Source organism: Anneissia japonica, unplaced genomic scaffold, assembly GCF_011630105.1.
Source record: "Anneissia japonica isolate Jap-2015-1 unplaced genomic scaffold, ASM1163010v1 scaffold4536_len1192065_cov207, whole genome shotgun sequence".
In the NCBI taxonomy this organism is placed as follows: Eukaryota; Metazoa; Echinodermata; class Crinoidea; order Comatulida; family Comatulidae; genus Anneissia; species Anneissia japonica.
Window position 1 is genome coordinate 563558 of NW_022703183.1, and position 23223 is coordinate 586780.

The following is a 23223-nucleotide window of genomic DNA, read 5'->3' on the forward strand; positions in this document are numbered from 1 at the left end:
CATAAAACTTTCAGTACACCATGTGTAAAAAATGGTTTTTGAGAAAAAAAAACCACTGGTTGGATTTCCATTCTTCTGATGACGGTCAGAGCAATCTCACCGAAACGTTGAGACAACCAACCAGTGGCTTTACCTCAAAAACCATATTTTTACACATGTTGCACCACAAGTTTTGATTTTGTTATTGATACTCGCCACGCAATCCTTCAAGAAATATATTTATATATTTTATGTTATTTACCCAGTGAAAAAGTTGATAAATAATAATAATAATAAATATTACCTCCTAATTAGGAAACAGGCAACTGCTTCATTGTTTTCATCAATAGCTCTGTGTAGGAGTGTCTGCTGACAGCCTTCTGGGCCTTTTCCCCAACTTGTTGTATCGCAGCCATGACGAACCTGAAATGATACAATACTTAACCAGTGATATAAAGGACTATTTCTTGAAAGGATTCTTTTAAGCATTAAGAAACTAAGAAAGGTCAAATGACTAACTCATGAATATGCTTATGTATTTGTACTATGCATTTGCAATAAACTAAAAATAGGCTCGTGATGAAAGCATTAGTATACTGCAGAAAATTGGTCAAACAACACGTTGTACTTTGGCATGTGTGTCACATGAAATGAACTGAAATGAAACTTAACACGCTCCATTTTACACAAAATTTATGTGTATATAGTATACTCAAAAACTGAAACTTCAGAATTCAAAATGTGCATTTTAAAACTCTCTTAATTGGGCACAATGAGAAACCACATAAGAACTGGCCTACCAGAGTTGATGCGACATCTTCCTGACCCGTCTCCAATGCCATCCACAAGGGAGGGTTGCCATCATCATCAGGTGTGTTCATATTTGCCCCTCTTACACACAATGCATCAACTACAACTGGTAGATGCCTCCTGATGGCCAATTGAAGAGGTGTTTCACCAGCTTTAGTTCTGCAAAGAACACATCAGAAATGAATTCACCTGAAAAGTGCACTGTGTGCATAAAACCTTCTGTTCAACAAAAGTACACATGAGTCCCTGTGTCAGTACTGTTTATATTTGACAGGTTAAGCATATACTTAACATGTAGACTGCAATGGTGAGGAAGTTTATCCTCTTGCCAATCGAGGTACAAGGTTTCTAGTAGGAAATTTTGTTCAAACTACTATAAAGGAACTGAGGGAAACTTGCCACTAAAGCAGCCTTTGACCACCTTTGTGCTTAGGAATGCTTCAATTTTCAGAGTGGCTCAAAGTTGGAGAAGTTTGTAACCATAAAAGTAGGCAGCAGGTGTAGTTTCACTTGCTTGTGGTAGCTTTGCCTTTTTTTTCTTGTTTTCCTCTTCCTGATGTTTTTGTTTCATAGCATTGAAAGATATGTTTTTCAATATGTGATAATGTAAAAATATGACAGACTCATAGAATGGCATTTTAAAGTTTATAAATTTAGATACCAACAAATATTTTAGATTTAAATTTTCTACCAAATGGCAGTTGAGTACTTGTTTTGCTTACTTGGATGCCAGAATATTAAATGTACAAACTGGTTATGTTTACAGGAATACATTACCTTGCAAAGGATACATTTTTTATTGTTTCTAAATAGACAAGATATTATAATGAGATTTGATGACATGTGGTTTATATCAAAGATATACAATATTACAAAAAATTAGCAGAGACAAATGAATTTGTGTTAAAATATCACAAAAACACAGCTTACTTAATATTTAGCTTAGCTTGATGCTCCAACAGGAAGAGGGCGCTCTTTGTATCTTGTTGTAAAATAGCTGAGTGGAGCAATGTTGTACCCTCAGAGGTTATGTGATTAATGCTAGCACCGCCCCCTAGGAGTTGAGCAGCAAAGTTATGAAGGCCTGTCCACAAGGCCAATCCAAGCACTGTTTGTTCATTACTGTCATAAATATTAAAATCTGGGATGATTAACAAACCATCTTGCGAGTCCATTGCTGCAGCTGTATAGATTATATGAATAAAATAAATATTTAAACAAAAATGAAAATGCAGTTTTTTTGAACATGAACATGGTTTTGGGTGTTCACAAATGAAAAAAAAAGACATTGGATAAAAGTAACTCGGGATTCTTGTGTAATAGTGGTTTTTGTTTTGAACTCCAACCCTAATCCTTATGCTACAAAAAGATCAGTATCTTGCAAAGTATTTTAAATGGCTTTATTATCTGTAGGACTTCCAATAATGTTTATAATTACTGTATCACACCTACAGTATAATAGCATCATAATTGTCTATATTTAACACATGCACATCAGATCAAAATAATACAGTAGTACTTTGCAACGTTACCTCTATGCTCCAGGAAAACATTAACAACATCTGCATGTTGATATGTGATGGCCATGTGAAGAGGAGTTTGCTTAGAAGCATGTAGCAGGTCAGAGCGATCTCCTTCAAGGCTCAGGCCCTCCACCCTGGATGAGACATCTTCTAGAGTCTGTGCATTGGGGTTAGCACCCTTTTTAAGTAGTAGAGCAGCTAGGTTTGAGAGGCCTTGCTTAGAAGCTATATGTAATGGTACTTCACCCTACAAGTAAACACAAGACAAAATTAAATTAAAAAGTTTTAAATTAAATTATTTGTTAATATTAGTCATACAATTATTCATTATCAGATATTTTATTTTATTTTTGGTATTTATTTCACATCCAGAAGCAAGTACACTAAACATACTAGCCAATTACAGGATGGAAAGATGCACTATAAAATAAATCCTTCTTTTGGAGCTTAGGGAGCAAAGTTGGTTTTATTCATTGAAATATAAAATTAGTTTATTTCAATACTGTTTTCATGTGTATGGAGAAACAATAAAACAAAAACAAAAAAAAAATGCTTTCAAGGATTTAAATCCATGACATTATAAGGCAATCATCTCACCAACTTGGCTACATTACATCACTTTATTAATATTTTGATATAAGTATGAATTTGAATAGACTTTTCTGACCTGGTTATTGGCAATACTGGAGGAAGCTCCATGAGTGGCAAGAAACAAGCAAGCTGCCTCGTTCTTGGCTTGTGCAGCAAGATGGAGTAGCGTGCTACCTGAAAAAAAAACACCAACAATCAATATAGAGATATTACACTGGTTTAGTTAAGGGTATATCAATAAATAGGCTCCACGCGGGAGCATGTGTCTACTGCCTTGACATGTTTTTTTTTTTGGCTAATTTTAACTCATCCATGCATTCTGTGTTGTCAATTCACTTAAATAACTACCTGTACTAATACACCAGATTGTTTGAGAGGTCTTACCTAGCAGCTTTCTGTGTTAGCAATTCAATTGATAAGTTACTGTAACTATAACAGGTCTTATCTAGCATGGCATAACATTCCATAACTTGCTTTTCATTTTTATCATGACGTAACCCATTATTCCTCCACCGGATTTACTCTTACAGGATTACTCTTACAAGAACAACTGCCAGACGACAACATAGTGTCAACTACCCCCAGGGGCAGTAGACATAAAAACTATATAAAACATAAATAGGAAAAACTTAAATTTTAAGGTTTATAAATCTTGCTTGATTTAAAACACAAATTTAAGAATTCTGGGTAATAATAAAAAATTAACATAATCACTCTTTTTGGCTATTAGTAGCTCAATCACAGACATAGCAGCAGGAATAATTGAGGGAGAAGGGGAACCAAAAGCCTGAACATTTAGTATGAGAGGCATTTCTACTGATTTTATCACTTTCCCCCACTTGTTTGTAGCATATTATTGAATTTTCTTTTTAAAATACGCTTCAAACTACTGCAAAAGGTACAGGTAGGACTTTTAAACTAATGCTAACTTTTAAACTAGGTAGATAGACAGATGATAGTAGAATGTTGTTTTCATTGCGCACCTGTACTTGGGTTGACTGCATCAGGGCTGCAACCCCTTGTTATCAGCTTTCCAGCAAAACTATCTTCTCCATAATCATCTGAAGTATCCAACGCTAACCACAATGGTGTCTCTCCTTGAACATTTCGTAAATCTAAATTGAGTCTGTAAAAATAATTAAATCATTACACTTAAGCTGTGTTCATATTATATTAACTTTTGACCCAGACAAAAGGTAACTTGAAATTGGTGAAAAAAGCGTAACTCTATTTAAACTTGAATGTTTATTTTTAAATATTTAAACTCACTTTTTACTTTAACTCTTTTTTCTCCATTTCTTTTGAAAATTCATAGACAAAATTCATGTAATGCTGACCTATTCTATGTGCCTATAGCCAAGTCATTGCTACCCAATACGGTTTTATTCATGGACTCTCCTATCACTATAAATCTATTACATGTAATGATACCACTATTGGCTTATTTTTTTAACACTATTTCCATAATAAAAATCCAAAGTTAGTCATTCAATATAGGCCTTCTTTCAATTAAACAAGGAAAGATGTTTTTGCTTGGTTACCTTTGTTTTATATTGTATGTTAACCTTGTGATTTACTATTTATTTATACTGTATATTATATGTGTTTTTTATTAAGACATCCTGTAATGTGTGCTTCCACTGTAGCATGTAGTTAAAATAAACTAAACTATGCAGTGGTTTTTACCAATATGGCTCACAACACATAGTGGGATTTTGGGCATCAGGATCAGTCTAATTGTAGATAAATTCTGGAAAAAGTGCAGCAATACACAATAGCAATTTGATCTAGTAGACACCAGTGCAAACAACCTTGGTGGCCATATATTTTATAAAGAAATATTTTGTGATTATTAAGCCCTGTTTACATTGTAATTTGTTTGACCCAAAAAATTACAATGTGAACATGGCTTTATATTAATGGAAAAAAAATTGTAAAAAAAAAAAGAATATTTTGTATTTACATTATTTCTAAATAAATAATGTAAATACAAAAGAATATTTTGTATTTACATTATTTATTTAGAAATAATGTAAATACAAAATATTCTTTTGTATTTACATTATTTCTAAATAAATAATGTAAATACAAAATATTCTTTTGTATTCACATTATTTCTAAATAAATAATGTAAATACAAAAGAATATTTTGTATTTACATTATTTATTTAGAAAACATCCAAAATATGGTCATCTGTAACTTTGCAATATTAATGATGGAAATTATTACCACTACAAAAAACAGTGTTAGTTCCAGAATGCTTTACTTCCAATAACAAGTTTAAACAGCATATTTGCAAGACTTATTATGTATACATAATTCATTAAAAAGCCTCAAAATATGGTCATCTGTTAAGAAAACATTTCCACTTGAATGTATTTCCATTTGTTACTTGAAATCATAATAATTTAATAATTAAGAACATATTTTTACTGGTATGGTAACACATTTATTTAAATTTTTGGGAAAAAGGAAATTAAAAATTCTCTTATCAGGGCATGGCACTAACTCATATCAGGACAGGGTACATGTAATGTAGCATTAAAAAACATGTATTCTTCAGTGATTTTTGGTATTTCTTTATCTTTACCATTACTCTGACAGTGACAATTAATTATAGAATTATAAGAAGCATAATAAAGATTGTTTGATAAAACAAGCTCATAACAGACATTGAAAACAATGAAACTGACCGTGTAATGAAAATTCATTGATAATATTTTTTCTTTGAGATGCGGTATATGGAATCAAGAATTGATTAATTTGAAATTTGTAAAGTTGTGAATACAATGTACTTTTATACTACAGAACATTTGTTCGCTGACACAATAAGAAGTTGGAATCTACTAATGATAATGAAGGAAGTATCATTAGATAGAAAATAAAATTTCAAAACAGCAAGTTTAACTTACTGTCTGTTTGATAGTAATAAATTAAACACATCTTTGTTCTTTGACGTAATGCTCCGATGAAGTGCCGAGCTGAAATATTAAGTAAACAAAGAAAATTGAACTTTCAGTACTAACCCTTATACAAGAACAATGAACTCCATCAATTTCATATCTGACAAAATGTTTGATATAATGTTTAATTGCATGTTCAATTAATATCACATGTTTACATTTAAGGTGACAGTATGCAAATGGTATCTTGTCTCCCAAAAGGCATTTGTAAATTGAGAACAAAAATTACCAAACAACTTGTTTTTTGTCAGTGAAATAACGCCTATGCGCTCTTGTGCGGTGGTTAGCAGGGCCCCAACTCCTAGGGGCTTTGGCCCCTGCCCACAGGGTCCTCGATCTAGCACCCTGAACCAAAATAGCTTTGTTGCTACATAACAGAATAATGTGTCTCCGACATCAACTGTAGGGCATATTATCATATTATATTCAGTGACAAATTAAGGGACCTGGGTTTGCCAAATTTGTGAAAACAATAAAGATAAAAAGAGAATGATATTAAAATTTTAAGTCTGTGAGTGCCATTTCCAGCCATCTAGAGGTTCCATAATCATAAAATTTCTGAGGTGGTACAATTTCAAATTCCTATTACTAGATCCGTCAATGATATCATATTTTCGTCATTAAAAACATTTATAATATATTAAATGGCAAGCCTCAGGAAATCACAGGGCCAATGGCCCTAGTGTTACGCCACTGTTAATCGTGCAATGCAAAAGAAATGAGGACTGACTTATAATGAAAATCAGGTTTAAATTAGGTCACTCATGTTGTTTTTCAGTGACCGGAATTTGGGCTCTATAGGTTGGATGTACGAGTCAGCCCTTAGTGGCCATATGGGTCCGTTAGAGGTCTTTTGGAGTCAGGGACGACTTTCACAAATGGAGGACCCTCTATACCACCTCAGACTCACCACGGTTGGGGCAATAGTAAAAAAAAAAAATTGATTATAGCCGGAAATGTCACTCTCAGACTTAAATTTGAATATCATTTACTTCTTTTCTCTATTTTTTTTTTATAATTTTGAAAAATTCAGTTGGAGCCTCTCACCGCTGGGCCCCCTTGAATCCGCTACTAATTAAGTTTGTGTCCTAGTAAGTCAAAAGCGGATGAATAAGAGGGAAGTAGTTGACTGATTGAAGTGAAGTGATCTGGATTTGGGCTTATCCAAAAATCAAAATTTAAATTCTATGCCGTTATATTTTCTGTTCTTTGAGCAAGGGACTAATCTATGCTATTTCACATCAACTTCTCCTAAAGCATAAATGTATACGTTGCCTGGGTTGAATGTTAAACCATGGAGGTATTATTGAGAAGGAGATCACTCGCGACTTTCACAAATGGAGGACCCTCTATACCACCTCAGACTCACCACGGTTGGGGCAATAGTAAAAAAAAAAAAATGATTATAGCCGGAAATGTCACTCTCAGACTTAAATTTGAATATCATTTACTTCTTTTCTCTATTTTTTTTTTATAATTTTGAAAAATTCAGTTGGAGCCTCTCACCGCTGGGCCCCCTTGAATCCGCTACTAATTAAGTTTGTGTCCTAGTAAGTCAAAAGCGGATGAATAAGAGGGAAGTGGTTGACTGATTGAAGTGAAGTGATCTGGATTTGGGCTTATAAAAAAATCAAAATTTAAATTCTATGCTGTTATATTTTCTGTTCTTTGAGCAAGGGACTAATCTATGCTATTTCACATCAACTTCTCCTAAAGCATAAATGTATACGTTGCCTGGGTTGAATGTTAAACTATGGAATGAAAGTGGATTTTACTGTATCACATACAAAACAAGCCATTCTTTTCCAGAGGGCAGAAATGCGTGCATTTCTGTTTCAGATTTGGTTATGGTATGCAAATTTAAGATAAGGTTTACCTATTTAAAAATTCTCTAAAAAAAGACAACAATTTGCATTACATGACATGTTCAATCAATCATTCAATCAATCAATCAATCAATCAATATCAATTAAGCAAGCAAGCAATAAAAGCAGAGAACAAAAAGGAATGGTCATCATCACATACTTATCTGAGCTGTGGTGTTGCATTAGGATGAGTGAGTAGGATGGACAGTAGCTTGATTACTGACAATTGCAGAAGTATGTTCACACTATTAGAATTTCTGTGAAAAACTGCAATTAGCCCATATATGGGCATGACAGTGTTTTTCACACCCATATATGGATATGCAGACAACTATTATTTCTGTTTCCTTTACTCAATAGCAGCAGCAGCAGCTTTACTTCACACTTTCCAATACATAATAAAATAATATCACACCCATATATAAGCAACCCACATATTTGCCAGAAAAAAAATGATAGTGTGGACAGCGTGTAAGAGTTGAAATGAAAGTTAAATTGAAAAAACAATCTTGAATTTTAGTGCATGGTTGAAGAAGTCTTTTTAGAGGTATGTGATATGGGCATGAACGACAAGTTTCAGTAAGAATAAATTGTTCCACTTACTTTCCTAGCTTATCTTGTAAATTGATGTGACACCCCTTCTCCAGAAGAAGTGTTGCCACATTCAGCATACCAGCCAACACCTCACTCACTGTTAAACTAGGATTGTATGACGACACAACATGAAGAGGTGTTTCTAACTCCAGCTGACTCACTATATTCAACTTAGCACCGTTTTGAATAAGGAAAGTAGCTGAAAATTCATCTCCTAAAAAAATATATGAATCAAGATACCATGATTAATTTTAAGTGTAATAAATCAGGTTTTGGACAGAATGTTCAACCATGCTGTAGTGAGGTCAGCCATATCTATCATGTAATGTTTCATGGTATAATATTTCTATAAAATGGGAACTTGAAAGGTGACATTTTGACTTGAATATGTTTCCAAGTCAAGGGTGTCAATTATAGAATATTTTTCTTACACAGGGCCGACCTGTGCACTCATATGTAAGCTTGACTGTAGACCTACCTCTTGTCAGTGCTTTATGAAGTAAACAGCAACCTTTACTGTCCATTCTGTTAACATTTACTTTGTGTTTGATGAGTTCAGATGCAACACTCTCCTGTTTACTGGACAATGCTAAGTCTAACGGAAGATCGCCATTCTCATCAACTTCATCAAGCTTGTCAGGCAGCTAAGAAAAATATTAAAATTGAATTAATGTCATAACTTAATACAGGTTTACCTCAAATTAAAAACCACTTTTGGGACTGGGGTTTCTATGGTCTTTAGCAGCTTTGGTCTCTAATTAGAATAATAAATATAAAAGACATTTTCTAATTTTGGATCACAGAGAAGTAGTATTTAATTGGAGGTGGTCATTAAATAGAGGGGTCTCTAATTCGCTTATACAGGATATTATACAAGGCTCATAGATAATAGATGAAGATGTTGGACAAGAGAGAAGCAGAATTAGATTTTGATGACAATTACGGATACATTTAAATAATGGTAATATTAAAACTCCTACCAAAGCATCAAACTCTATGAGATAGAGGAAGACTACATCTTCTCTGCGATGTCTAATAGCTGTGTGCAGCGGGAACGTGGTCTTGGCTTTGAACATCTTGTACAACAGAGGTGCTGTCATGCTCACAAAATCATCACTTGTGAAATCATTCTGAAATAGAACATAGGAAAGATATTAATAATAATTTGAGAAGTTCACCTCTAGCTATAGTGGTTATGATGATGATGTGTAGAGTTGATGATTAGGCCTAAAAAAATAAATTGTTTATTTGAACTTTAATGCTGAAAATTGTATAGGAGGGGCAGGCACAAAGAAGTTTTTTTCTCCTGTCACCAAAATTAACATATTAAATCGCAATGTATGCAATTACGCATGTCTCACTATTTGTTTTTCAAAGGGTATTCATTAGACTGAATAAAAATATCCAATAACTGATATTTTGCAATGAATTTAGGCCTTACATCAGAAACCAAATTTCGACAACTTTCATGTGAAGAATAGAGAAAAATAAGGATCACTTTTTAAATTTGTGAACAAAAAATAGAAAAAAAATTTTTTTTTTAAAACGCCGCCCCTATTTTTCTGTGAGCTAGAGGGCAAACAATTTTTTTAGGCCTTATAATGATGATATGGTAATGATGATGATGATACTGATGACAACAGTGATGATAATTTGAGAATTTCACCTTTAACTTAGTGACTGATGATGATGATGATAATGGTAATGATGATGATACCAATAATAGTGGACTTGACATAATGACAATAAAGTTGATAATGATGGGATGATAATGCTGATGACGACGACAACTAGGATGATGATAAGCACAACCATAGAGATGAAATACCTTCATGGCACAACTTATTGTATGCTATAACAGCGTATGTCTGCATGTAAAGATCTCCACTCACCCAATGATTAGATATAAGCTCAGAGCAATATGTTTTCAATGATGAAGCACCAATTTGTTCTGCTGTCTGGTAGAAACGAATACAATTACGCACAGTTACTGATGACATCAGAGCTTTTTCACACCTAAAAAAACAAGGGTACAATAAAAAACAAGGTTATGAAACAAATTAGCTTATCTGATGACAAGCGGTAATAATATACTACATTAGGTAAAGATGGTTTAAGTACAGTACAGAACACGAGCAGCAAGTATCAAGTTCAATTCTTCTTAAAAAGAGATCACTTTGGTATATACACGAAGGCCTTAATACAAAAACATTTATATATATTTAGCGTGCCAAATTTGGTAGAGAGCGGCATAAATGAGCAAACTGTGGAAGGTGGATACGGGCAAAATCAGCATGTACTGAATCTGTCTCTTATACACATCTAGATGTGTATAAGAGACAGGGGCCGACCTGTGCACTCATATGTAAGCTTGACTGTAGACCTACCTCTTGTCAGTGCTTTATGAAGTAAACAGCAACCTTTACTGTCCATTCTGTTAACATTTACTTTGTGTTTGATGAGTTCAGATGCAACACTCTCCTGTTTACTGGACAATGCTAAGTCTAACGGAAGATCGCCATTCTCATCAACTTTTAAACTATTTTGTATATGATTTGAAGGACGTGTGATTATACTTTTTAGTATAAAACAAAAATATAAAAGCATAAAACTAGCATATAATAAGTTTTAGTTTCACATCGCAGAAAATAGTGCAGATGATTGTTCTGTTGGCGTCAATATTTTTTAAAAGTTTCAATAACCACAACTAGTTTGTTAACATGTACTCAACCGCAACCTACTGGTATATCATTTCTAATCCGCTGGATTACAGGTCATGAAGCAGCTTACAGTAGTATTCTTTAAATTAATTAAAGGCTGAGATCATTATTACAGGTATATCCTTTAAAGCTAAGCAAACTTTTAAATAAATGGAATTTGCTTTTAATTCTTAATGCAACTGCTTAGCCTAAAAACAAGCAACCTTTCCACAGAAACATTAAAGGTGGAGTAATAGTGGCAGACAAACTCCTACTTCTAAAATCTCAATACAAATAGAACTAGAGCAGTGACTTCATAGAGTGCATACCTTCACCCTATAACTGAATACAGTACCAACAATATGCAGGCTGTGTATAATGGGCGAAAGTGCAGCATACCCTCAATGAAATATGGAATTGCCAGTCGTATTCAGGCACATTATTTTTCTTAGTGCTGCAGAATACCCTTAATAAAATAATGGAATCGTCTGTTGTATTTCAACACATTGTTTTCTTGAGTGCTACCTGAATACATGGGCCGATTCCATTATTTTCTTTTATACTCAAGAGTAAAAATTTGAATTTCCATGACCCTGACCTTGTCATTTCTTCAATTATTATGTACCATTCCACTAAATGTTATGATGATCCATTCATTAGTTTTTGCATTTAAAATCTTGCTGACAGAAAGAAAGACAGCAGTGAATACATAACATCCTTGACGGAGATAATTGAATGGTGAGAACCAGACACATTATCATTAGATCAGATGGAAGTATGAAATATGAAGTTCATATGTGATTTGACACTTAAGATTTTTAAGTAAAAAGATAATTTAAAATTTACCGATCTCTTAGGACATCCAGTTCATAGGTGCTTGCTGCACTCATCAGCTGGAGTATGAAGCTATCGTCAGACTGTAACTCAACCTGGTCAGTATACACCCACTTCAATAATGTCATTGCAACATCATAAGGAATGCCTACAATTTAATCATACAAAATCGTAAACACATTAACGCAATCACAAAATAAAAAATTGCAATATGTCTTATTAAAAACCAACTCTGATGCTATGAAAACCTATGTTTTCTTAGATTGAATCAATGGTTTTACAGAGAATTATCAGGCCTGAGTTTTTCTTCAAACACCCTTTCGGTGTCTTTAAAAATTCATTTGGTCAACATATTAAAAGAATTTCTTCCAGAGCCTGCATTTAATTTTCAAACAAGTATACACTTTAATAAAATGTTAAAATACAATTTATGGAAATAGCAATGAAGTTAAGATAAACCACTAAATATAAAATTACTTAATTAAAGAAAAAAAAATCACCAGTAAAATCTAAAGATTGCACATCAGCTAGGTCTGCCACACCCCAATTGTTGCTCCGTGCTCCAAGAACAAAACGATGAGCCTTTACCTCTTTTCCATCTACTGCAATTGTTAAATCACTAAATAAAACGGGGAAAAAAAAGATCTTCCCAATGTACTTTATTTTTTAAGGACGATATTGTTTCAAGTACACCAATGTCAAAGTTCAAGGCAGATAACAAACACATTTACAGCATATGTACCATCTGACTTTCAGTGTCTTATATAGGTTACAGTATTGTATTTGGCTAGCAAAAACGAAATATAAAGTAAAATATATACATATACAAAATCCTAATGCTGATATCTTCAAACCCAATGCTTCTTGCTGTTCACTGTTCAAAAAACCGTGGTGAGAAGTTACCATTCTGTAGCAGCCAATATATGTACCGTAAAACGTCTAATAATAACCCTGGTTACTATTCCTTGTTTTTAAGGTGGGTTACTATTAGAGTATGAGTTACTATTAGAGTATGGATTAGCAAAGTGGGTTACTATTAGAGTATGGGTTAATCTTAGAGTAGTGGGTTACTATTACTAAGTTTATTGTTGGCACTTGAATATACCCATACCCACCCCTATTAATTCATAGAAATATTAAAATACTGTAACTACAGTACAAGTAAAAAACCTTCTTGATTTAATTTTATTTATAAACTCAAAAACACCAAATAGTAAATTCAAAAAAAAATTGTCAACAGCGCAATTACATTGTGAAGAATGCCAATTTTAAGGAATAAATTGTGTTAGAGTGACAAAAATATTGATTTGAATTTTGTATATAGTTTTAGTGACTCTAATAATAACTCCATGGGTGTTATTAGTAGTGGGTTATTATTTGTGTTATTAAGAAGTGGCGTTATTATTAGAAGTTTTACAGTAACTCTTTCTGATAATGTGAGGTTTGATGATTTTTTTCATGCCATATTCTTGAGGATACCTTGAGTTGAACACAATGATTGATGCATGTCAATTTTTGTTTAGCTGTTTTATACACTGAATGAGATTCATTCAGTTGGCAAGTATTGCTCCTACGTTTACTATAATTATCATCTAATTTCTAGAAACATTAGTGACCTTCACTTGGATGATAAGGTGCTACGTAAACTAACATTATTCATGAATAAAACATTAAAAAATATTCACTGATGAAATGCAATTAATTAAAATTACTCAATCTGGTAAACATAACTATTACTATAGTGATTACATCTTGCATTTTAAATTTAAAGACTCTTTTACATATGGCAATGGTAACATGTGGTACTGGCCTACAGCCTCTTGCGTGTGGGCATTTCATGAGTGTGTGTAGGTGTGCACTGGCATGTGCTAATTGTTTCTTTGTTTATGTCCATGAATTTCTGATAGTTATTATTCCATTAAGGTAGAAAAAATGAATGAATAGCATAAGATGCCATTCCAAGCATGATGGCTTTTTTTCCTTAACTGTCTTTTCTCTATTCTATTTATTGCATCTCATCAAGAACATCACAAAACAGAAAATTAAACACAAGAAAACAAATCCAATTCTATTCTTTCAGGCCATTCACAATGCTTGCATTATTATTATCAACGATCTTGCATTTAAAATTAAGTTACAAAAACTAATAAAGACAGGGCACTAAATAAATGGAAACATGTTATAACATGTATTGAAACGCTACACAACATAAGTAAAAAAAAAAAAAGTTTCTTGTCCTAATATTTTGAAAAAAAAAAGAGAATGAGGGCAGCATTTTTTTTCACTCTGAAATGGCAAATCCCAGATGGTCGATAGGAAACAGCTACTACTTTCTCACTTTTACCAAGTAGACACATTGAAAGAAAATAAAAGAAGCAGTAAACATGTATATGTATCCCCAACCACGAACGATCGAGAGAGGGAGTTTGCTGATGTGAGTTAGCCAGAATTTTGTACATTAAATAAAATAATGGAAATTTAAAAAAAATAATAAATAATTGGTGAGGGTGGGAAAATGGATGCGCGAGGAGACGAGAAACTAGTTTTTTTTTTTATTTGGCCTAAAGCATACTGTACTGTTATAAGCAAAATGACAACTTGATGTGTCATGTGAAAGATGAATATATTTAATATACTGCCTTTTTGTACCATCATGTAACAGAAAGGTGGGTTTAACAAATGAAACTTAAGTATTGGTTATTATTATTTGTTATGAAAACTGTAAATAATATGAATCGAATAGTTTGAATATTTTGATAAAAAAATGACTTATCTGCCACAAAGAAAAAAAAATGGTTGCAAAATAATTATAACTCCATGCATTAATAAATGAATTCTCAGTAAGGTTTTACTCAGCATGTGTCATATGTCCTTGACTTATCGAGCTGTGATGAGGAAAAATCCTAATGACATTAAGTTACCATGATGTGTAATGAGTACAATCTAGTAAGTCATTGGTATGACATTTTTAGAAAAGCTCAGCTCTGTCAGCTAAACTGATTGTAGCCACTGGTTATATATGGATCTCCATGGTTTAGGCGAGACTTTTTATACCTTGTTTATCAAACCCGCTGCCCGACAATAATGATGATTTCGAATAAAATAAAATTTTATTTTTGGACAATTAGCGAACCTGCTGCCATGGAAATTTCAGAAAAAAAAAAAGTTTTTCTATATTTTTATTATAGCCACCACTGCCTTGAAATCTCCAAAAATAAGATATGTATATTTCTTCATACTGTAATTAAATATAAATTTGAAGCATTTAACTATCCCACTACTGTACTACACTGACATGAAGGTTTGCTGAGCTAGAGAGGATGAGGTCCATAGAGAAAGCTGGAAAAGAATAGTGTGACCCCACCTTTAAGTGGGAGCAGCTAGAAGAAGATTACTACACTGTTTACATTCACCAATTAAATTGTATTTTTATTTTTTCTTCTGACTGGATGTTTTTGGCAACTTTTGCTAAATAAAAAACTAAAATTTTATTTTTTTTTTCCACCCTCCTCTGACGATCTTTAATAAGTTCGCAAAACAACAAGGTATCAAAAAAAATCTTGCCATAGTGCACACCAAGTGTGTATTGAACTGAGAAGCTCATTAGATAACCTTGGATTCTGGTTTTATTCCCTTGCTACTTATCTTGTGTTTCAGCTGGAGTGTTGAATAGCAAGTTCTTATAAATATGTTATTAATCAGAAATTTAAAGCTGTTGGTCACAGGTGCACTACTGTATATTGAATCAGTATATAGCATAGGGAATTAGCTATCAATGTACTGCTCTATTTGCCACTAGAATTACCCATAAAAGGTACACAGACAGAGATGGTCAGCATTGGCAGATATTAAGTGAATACAGGAATAAGGGAGTAGGAGTATTATAGGTGTGAATCACACCAAGGATTACCCACTAAGCCCTAAAACTTTTTCCTAATTCCAGTGTGGTCCTTCTGGTGGTGAATTAGGCAGTACACCTAGAGACAATCCCCTACTCTATTCCAAAGAGTGCATATGGGCCATATTGCACAATGGACCAATGGCTTAAATGCCTCATCTGAAAGACGGTGCTATCTAACTTGTATTTCAGCCCTCTAGCTGAAACACAAGGAGAGCAGATGAAATTGAACCGGGGACCAAAGAATTTCCACGGTTCAGCGCACATGCAATTATAGGTACCACTACTTTAGCCAATTAAGACAGTATAATATCAATGTTTCCTTTTTTCATCAGGGGTATGTGTGTGGAAAAAGCTTCCTCCATTAATAAATTCTTAAAAATTATTACATGTATGATTATTTTGAGTGCTCTGGATTCTCAGTGTCTAGATGCAATATCGCTCAGTGTCAGGATTTTATCACCCAGTTTAAAGCTTCTTCAGCAATTGCTTTTATCCTTATCTGTAGGTTTAGATAATTACTTAACATTAAGTGCTTTTATGTAAGTAAGCAGACTGGATGATATTGATGCAAATTGCAATGAAATTAATGTTAAATGCTTATTAATGGCATTGAGCACTTAAGTTCTTATTCTTATTATCATATTTATTATTCTGCACATTTTTTGATAATTATTATCTTGCATGAGGCCGTAGTTAGCATCAGTTAGTCACTTTTTAGTTAAATTTATCAAAAAATAGGGGACCACCCAAAAATATGCGCTTTTAATCCATATCATTGTGCAACTTTTGATACCTGTAGAAATTCCGAGCCACTATCTTTTAATTATCATTTAACACTTTTGGTACCTTAATCACTGTCTCTTATACACATCTAGATGTGTATAAGAGACAGCTTTTTATACCTTGTTTAGTGAACCCTCCGGCCACCTATAATGTTGGGAAATTTCAGGTACACTCTCAGCTCCCCTGAAATCTCCAAAAATCAGATATATTTGTGACAACATTGGTAAACTCTAAATAATAAGAGTGGATTTTAAGGATAGAAAAAGTGGGTTATTAATGGTGGGTTGAGGGCCATGAAAATTAGCTTTAGGCTGGGTGGAAAACATCAAAGCTGGGTGCCCCTACCCACTTTCAACAACCATAACTACATCCCTGTCATTAATCACAGACAATAAGTAACAAACATTTAAAAAAAATTAAGGTTTGTGGATTTGGAAAACTCCCAAAAATCCTGTCTTGTAGGTGATTTGTCTTTGGATATCAAGAAGCATTAAGGGAGTTGGTTTGTACTATTAAGTTCATACTGTATAGTGAATAAATTAAAACTGAACTTGTTACTAAAGCAGATGCTAAATAATATTTACCTATATAAATCTTTATCAAAGAGATCTGCTACAGTGCGTAGTAATCTTGAAATGAAGTTGTCATCGTCAGGCCCAGCAGCACCTGCAGTGACTATGTTGTATTTCTTTTCAACTTCAGCCAATCGCTGTTGAAGTTTAACATACTCCTGTCTTAACAGGTCCAAATGCTTCTTAAGTTTATCAGCTTCTGTTGTTAAGTAAATAATATACAAGAATAATTAATCTTAAATAGAGGTACAGGCACATATATAAAGTCTAAAATACTGTAGGCCTAACGTTTGCAGTGAAAAAAGAATAAGAATGATTGCAGAAACTGAAAAAATAAAGGAAAATTAAGATAGTTTACCACAAAAACGTAGGCTAATTTTGCATGGAAATATAAACGCCACACAACAAGAGATAAGGCAAGATTGTGTGTAATCATTATCACAGCCTTTATACTTACCACTTCCACATTACATTAAATTATTAATCTTTGCTTACTAGGGTAGGGCGCTGCCAACGTTTTAGATAGGAAACATTGAAAGGGGTCTATTGCAATGAAAGCGCAGGATTGGTCATTTTGAGGTTTTGCACTGCTATTGATAGTAGAGAGGTTTCACCAAGGGGAACATAATGGTCACTGATTATGATTATGGGCGTGTTTCTACTGATAAACACAAAATAATTGATTTTTTTAACCGATTTCAGATTTTTTAATGAGTGGCCAAACAGCCTGCCCACGTTGCAACTGAATTTTTGCTTTTAAGAAAGTCTGTTTTCGCAGCAGAAATTATGTCACCATTTTGTTTATACAACACGTCTTCCAAACTGTATAGTTTCCTTTTCCTCACCAACAAGACAATATATTTCATGTCAATTCCGGGCATGATGATGAGAAGGATACGGTGTGTGACGAGAAAGCGAATGCTTCCAGATGTGCTCATCAGCACAATAAACGAGTTAACGAAAGGCCAAGAAGAGCGGAGAGACCTAGGTCCAATATCTCCCCACCCCACAAAATTATTACAAAAAGATAAATTTTATCGCTCCACATATTTGTTGATATTTTAGCTTGTAGGACATGAGCAAAAGGACCAATCATTTTGAAAGTTCGCGTGTAATACCATCTAGCTTTGCAGTAGTTTGACCTAGAGGTCACCAAATAATCGCTTTTTGTGTTGCAGCTATTATCTCAACCATGTTTTACTTTAAATATCAATGCACCAGCAAACAAGGTTGATATTTGGCTTTAGCAAAATAAAAAAATTGGAAAAAACGTCTCCATTCCTCATTACTTTTCCAGCCTCGATAGGGTGATAAACTAATTACTTTTTTATAGGGCCTAATATTGAATAAAATAAATTAGGCAATTTAAATTTATTTTTAAAATGATTGTCATGCATTTACAAACATATTAATTCTGAATGCTTTCTTCATTAAGGCAATTAATTATTATAATTAATTATAGCATGTCAAATGCATAAACATTAAGACAATAGTTAGTGGATACAAACACTAGTACTACTGCATCTATATTTACAGTCTGTGCATCATGTACTACACATAAGCTGCAGAAAAGGTTTAATTGAAACTGTCCCGGAAAAAGGCGCAATATTGTTCATTTATGACCTGTTTCTACTAGGAAGAAAAAACGATCAAAAATCGCTTTTTCAAATAATTGCTTTTTTTCTCATAGTAGTAGCAGTGAAAATACTAAAATGGTCACAAAGCCAGTCTAGACCTACTGAGAATGTTTCGGTTCCTTTAAGTGTAGTAAATCTAAAACGTATTCATGACGTCTTTCCAAATCGTGTACAAGATAGTTGAACAAAATATGTTTCAAAAATATTTATAGTGCACCGTACTATGGTACGAAGCTTACACAAATGTACACCTAAATGAAGCAAATAGCCTTGAATTAATTCTAACGGTTCAATGACTTTCTGGAAAAGAGTTGGAAAACAATCCTTCAGCCCTCAGATCAGGTATGAATTCATGATGTAGATTGTAGTTGATGACATGTCAATGAAACTAGTCGTGAAATTTTAAGAGTATTGACGCAAGAACAATCATCGGCATATATCCCTTGTAGTGTAGATCTAAAACGTATTGATGAAGTATATTCACACAATGTTATTAATATCGCGTACAAAATAGTTAAAATACATTAAAATATCAAACAATTACATGCTTGCCGATATTACAATTGCTTTGGAAATATATTTTCAAAAGTAATTTTATAATAGCACCGTGGTATGGACTATATTCAGTAAATACCCTATTTTCTTTTTCTATTGTAAATACCTGAATGAAGAAAATAACTTTTAAGTAATTCAAAGGATACGAAGCGGTTCATGGCTTCTTTTGAAAAAAACAAAATGATCTTGTAGTGAAGCAATTCATGATGATGCATGTCAAAATATTTACTAATACATGACAATACAGAGAAACCTGAACATTATCTTCAGGTTTCCTTTCTTTCCTAATTTTGAACTGTGATCTATCCTTGGTTCCGCTGTTTATCATGTTTCTTGTTCTTGACTTTTATTGTAATCGAATGAACTTTTCTCCAGAATGTACAGGCTTTTTATCCGTTTAAATTTTTTTCTTGTTTCTGCATCTTTGGAACCAAATAAATTCAAATCAAATCAAACTGTTGTTTTAGGATGGTGATAAGAGCCGTGACGTACATAGTTTGGTTGTAACTAGTGTTCAGGCTAGGAATGATAGCTCAAAAGGAGGAAAAGGCTTGTGGCATAGTTCCAAGGCAGTTAGTTAGTTTCAAATTTAAGAGATGAGTTTGGACATTTGGATGGTCAAATATTTATGGACAATCCTCCTAAGGATAGGGTTTACAAGACTAGGAGTGAAAAAAAGAAAGGTCAGGACAGAGGACAAGAAAGAAGAAGCCAAGTCTAGGCAGGATTGAGTGTTAAAAATTTAGGACATAGGTGTCCCCTTAGATAATGGTGGTTAGTACAGACAGGGAAAGAGGATTCAGATACAGTAGTCTGTAAAGATAGAGTATTATTTAGGCAGGTTTCCCTGGACGCCAGATTGAACCAATAGAGCAGTTAGTGGTTCCAAAACCATGTTGTAACAGTGTGAGAAGCATCAAAGCTACAAAGATAGCTAATAAGTCAAGGGTCAAACTTTACCTCCAAATTGTTGAGTCAGATTTTTCAATTACTGTCGATCAAAGGTCTGACTACTTCTCCGTACCATCTACCAACAGATGGATTGGTTGAGAGCTTTAATGGTACTTTAAAGTCCATGATTAGGAAGTTTGTTGAGGAAGATCCCCGAGAATGGGACAAGATGCTACTGTATCTGTTGTTTGCTTATAGGGAAGTTTGATTTGTTGTATGGTTCGAAGGCGCGGGGTCCACTTGTAATGTAAGAAAGGTTGACGGGCAGTGTCAGGCTCTCAGAGCGTGGTGTCACACATCGTTAGGATGAGCGATAGATTAGCCTCAATGAAAGATTTAGTACAGGAAAACATAGAGCATGCTCAGAAAAAGCAGAAACAAACATAGACGAATTTGCTCACAAGTCAGGTTGTAGAAAGTTTAGTCCAGGTGATTTGTTGCTCTTACCATCTAGTAACAATGCATTAGAAGCAAAGTGGCAGGGTCCGTACAAGATTTCGAGAAAGATGGGTCCAGTAAAACTATGAGATAGAAACTAATGACAAAAGAAAAAAGTCAAATGTCTATCATGTAAACCTCCTCAAAAATTCAATCGTAGACCTATGGAGGCTATTATTGATAGCTATAACTAATTAAGTGGACAGGAAGGTGGTCAGTATAGCAATGTACTTGGTCAAAATGTCCTTGTTCTAAATTGGATTTAGATTATGGTGAAAGGTTGGAGGAATATGAACCAGTATTAAAGGATAGGCCTGGGAAAACTACCGTGATAAAGCATGATATTGGAATGGAACAAGAAGTGCATCCAGTTAGGCAAAGGGCTTATCTAATTCCACAGGCTGACAAAGTAAAGGAAGAGGTATAATCTATGGTATAAATTGGAGCAATAGAAGAGTCCAACAGTGTTGGTCTTCTCCTTATGGTACCAAAACCGATGGTACAGCTCGCTTTTGTGTAAATTACAAAACAGTTAATACAGTAGTTTGAGCAAGTTTGATGCATATCTAATGCCAGGAGTAGAAGAGATAATAGGCAGAGTTGGTCCAGCCAAGTACATAACCAAATTAGATTTGTGCAAAGGTTACTGGCAAGTTCCCTTAATAACAGAAAGCAATACACAGCTTTTTCAACACCAATGGGTTTGTACCAGTTTAAGTACTTAAATTTGGCTTGCATGGGGCTCCTGCAACAGTGCAAAGAATGGTGGATCGTCTGTTGCTAAGGAAAGAAGGGTATGTAGCAGCCTATATGATCTTGTAATCTTTAGAAACCCTAACGCCTGCCGTCGCAAACGCCTAGTCAATGGTAAACTGCTGACATGCTTAACCATCGCAAAAGCCTAATAAATAACTTCAACAGACATGGTTAACTGGTGACATGCTTAACCCTAGAGCCTATCGGTGCAAACATCTGACGTGCCTAACCCTAACACCTATAAAGTAGGTGCAAACGCCTGACATGCTTAACCCCAACGCCTATCGTTGCAAACACCTATTCAATGGTAAACTGCTGATGTGCTTAACCATCGCAAAAGCCTAATAAATAACTTCAACAGACATGGTTAACTGGTGACATGCTTAACCCTAGAGCCTATCGGTGCAAACATCTGACGTGCCTAACCCTAACACCTATAAAGTAGGTGCAAACGCCTGACATGCTTAACCCCAACACCTATCGTTGCAAACGCCTATTCAATGGTAAACTGCTGACGTGCTTAACCTTAACACCTATCAGAGCAAATGCCCAACGTGCTTAACCTGAACCCCTATTGTTGTGCAAATGCCTGACGAGCTTAACCCTAACACCTAATCATCACAAACGCCTATTCAATGGCATTGGTAATCTGCTGACGTACTAAACCCTAACAGAACACCTGCTGTCGCAAATGCCTATTCAATGGTGAACTGCTGACATGCTTAACGCCTATTGTCGCAAAAGCCTGACATGCTGAACCCTAACATTTTTTGTAGCAAACGCCTATTCAATGGTAATCAGCTGACGTACTAAATCTTAACGCCTGTGTCGTTAACACCTAACGGTAAACTGCTGACATGCTTAACCCTACGCCTATTGGCGCAAATGCCTGACATGCTTAACCCTTACGCCTATCGTTGCAAACACATATTCATTGAAAAACTGCTGACGTACTCCCTAACGCTTATCGTTGCAAACGCCTATTCAGATGTAAACTTCTGACGTGCTCCAACCCTAACCCAAAAAATAACTTCCACAGACATGGTAAACTGTCGACATGCTTCAACCTACTCATTGGTAAACTGCTGTTAATTAAGCTTATTTATTTTAGTATTACATTAAAACAAATATGTGCGGTACAGTAAGGGGTTATTTCTTCAGACTCGGGATAGGGCTATTTTCTTTGCAGTCTAGCGGTAGAAGACCCAATGCACTAGGCAAAGGCAGAAACTACTGCTACATCAAACTAGCCAGTGAGTTGTCTGCGTACATTCACTTGCGAAAGTAGCCCTGTCGCGAACTCAGTTGATGATTCCCCCTCTCAATGCCACACACCATATTTTGCTTTTGCTATACTTGAGTTCGGTTGGTGACTTTCACCAGTTAGACAGCAGTGTGTGTTTGGTGGCCAATGTCTTTCAAAGGAAGATGGCTAACATTAATAATACTAAAAGCCTATCTGCGTAAACTCCTAATGTGTTTAACCCTAATGTCCTATCGTCGCAAAGCCCAATTCAACTGCTAACAGGCTTAACCCTAGCACCTATCATTGCAAATGTCTATTCAATGATAAACTGCTGACGTGCTTAACCCTAATGCCTATTGCAAATGCCTATTCATTGGTAAACTGCTGGTGCTTAACCCTAACACCTATTGTCGCAAACGCCTATTCAATGGTAAACTGCTGATGTGTATTACTATCCACACAGCATATTATTATTATAATATTACTATTATTACTATTCAGTACCTATTGTACAGGTGCAAACAC

General features: G+C 34.4%; 1 protein-coding gene across 2 annotated transcripts in view; it reads right to left on the reverse strand.

The window, feature by feature from the left end:
- The window catches only part of LOC117104350 (rabankyrin-5-like), a 37075-nt gene that overhangs the window by 12611 nt on the left and 1241 nt on the right, over positions 1 to 23223 (reverse strand). The window contains exons 2-15 of one of the 2 annotated variants that reach the window (XM_033245173.1): positions 17128 to 17314; positions 12360 to 12478; positions 11872 to 12007; positions 10219 to 10342; positions 9307 to 9456; positions 8805 to 8970; positions 8336 to 8540; positions 5817 to 5885; positions 3887 to 4029; positions 2980 to 3077; positions 2322 to 2559; positions 1720 to 1972; positions 780 to 948; positions 284 to 402 (exon numbers count right to left, since the gene is read on the reverse strand). In XM_033245173.1, the coding sequence (XP_033101064.1) occupies positions 284 to 402; positions 780 to 948; positions 1720 to 1972; positions 2322 to 2559; positions 2980 to 3077; positions 3887 to 4029; positions 5817 to 5885; positions 8336 to 8540; positions 8805 to 8970; positions 9307 to 9456; positions 10219 to 10342; positions 11872 to 12007; positions 12360 to 12478; positions 17128 to 17314 (2176 nt within the window). Of the gene's footprint in view, positions 1 to 283; positions 403 to 779; positions 949 to 1719; positions 1973 to 2321; positions 2560 to 2979; positions 3078 to 3886; positions 4030 to 5816; positions 5886 to 8335; positions 8541 to 8804; positions 8971 to 9306; positions 9457 to 10218; positions 10343 to 11871; positions 12008 to 12359; positions 12479 to 17127; positions 17318 to 23223 lie in introns of both variants that reach the window. The other variant, XM_033245172.1, reaches the window with a different exon arrangement.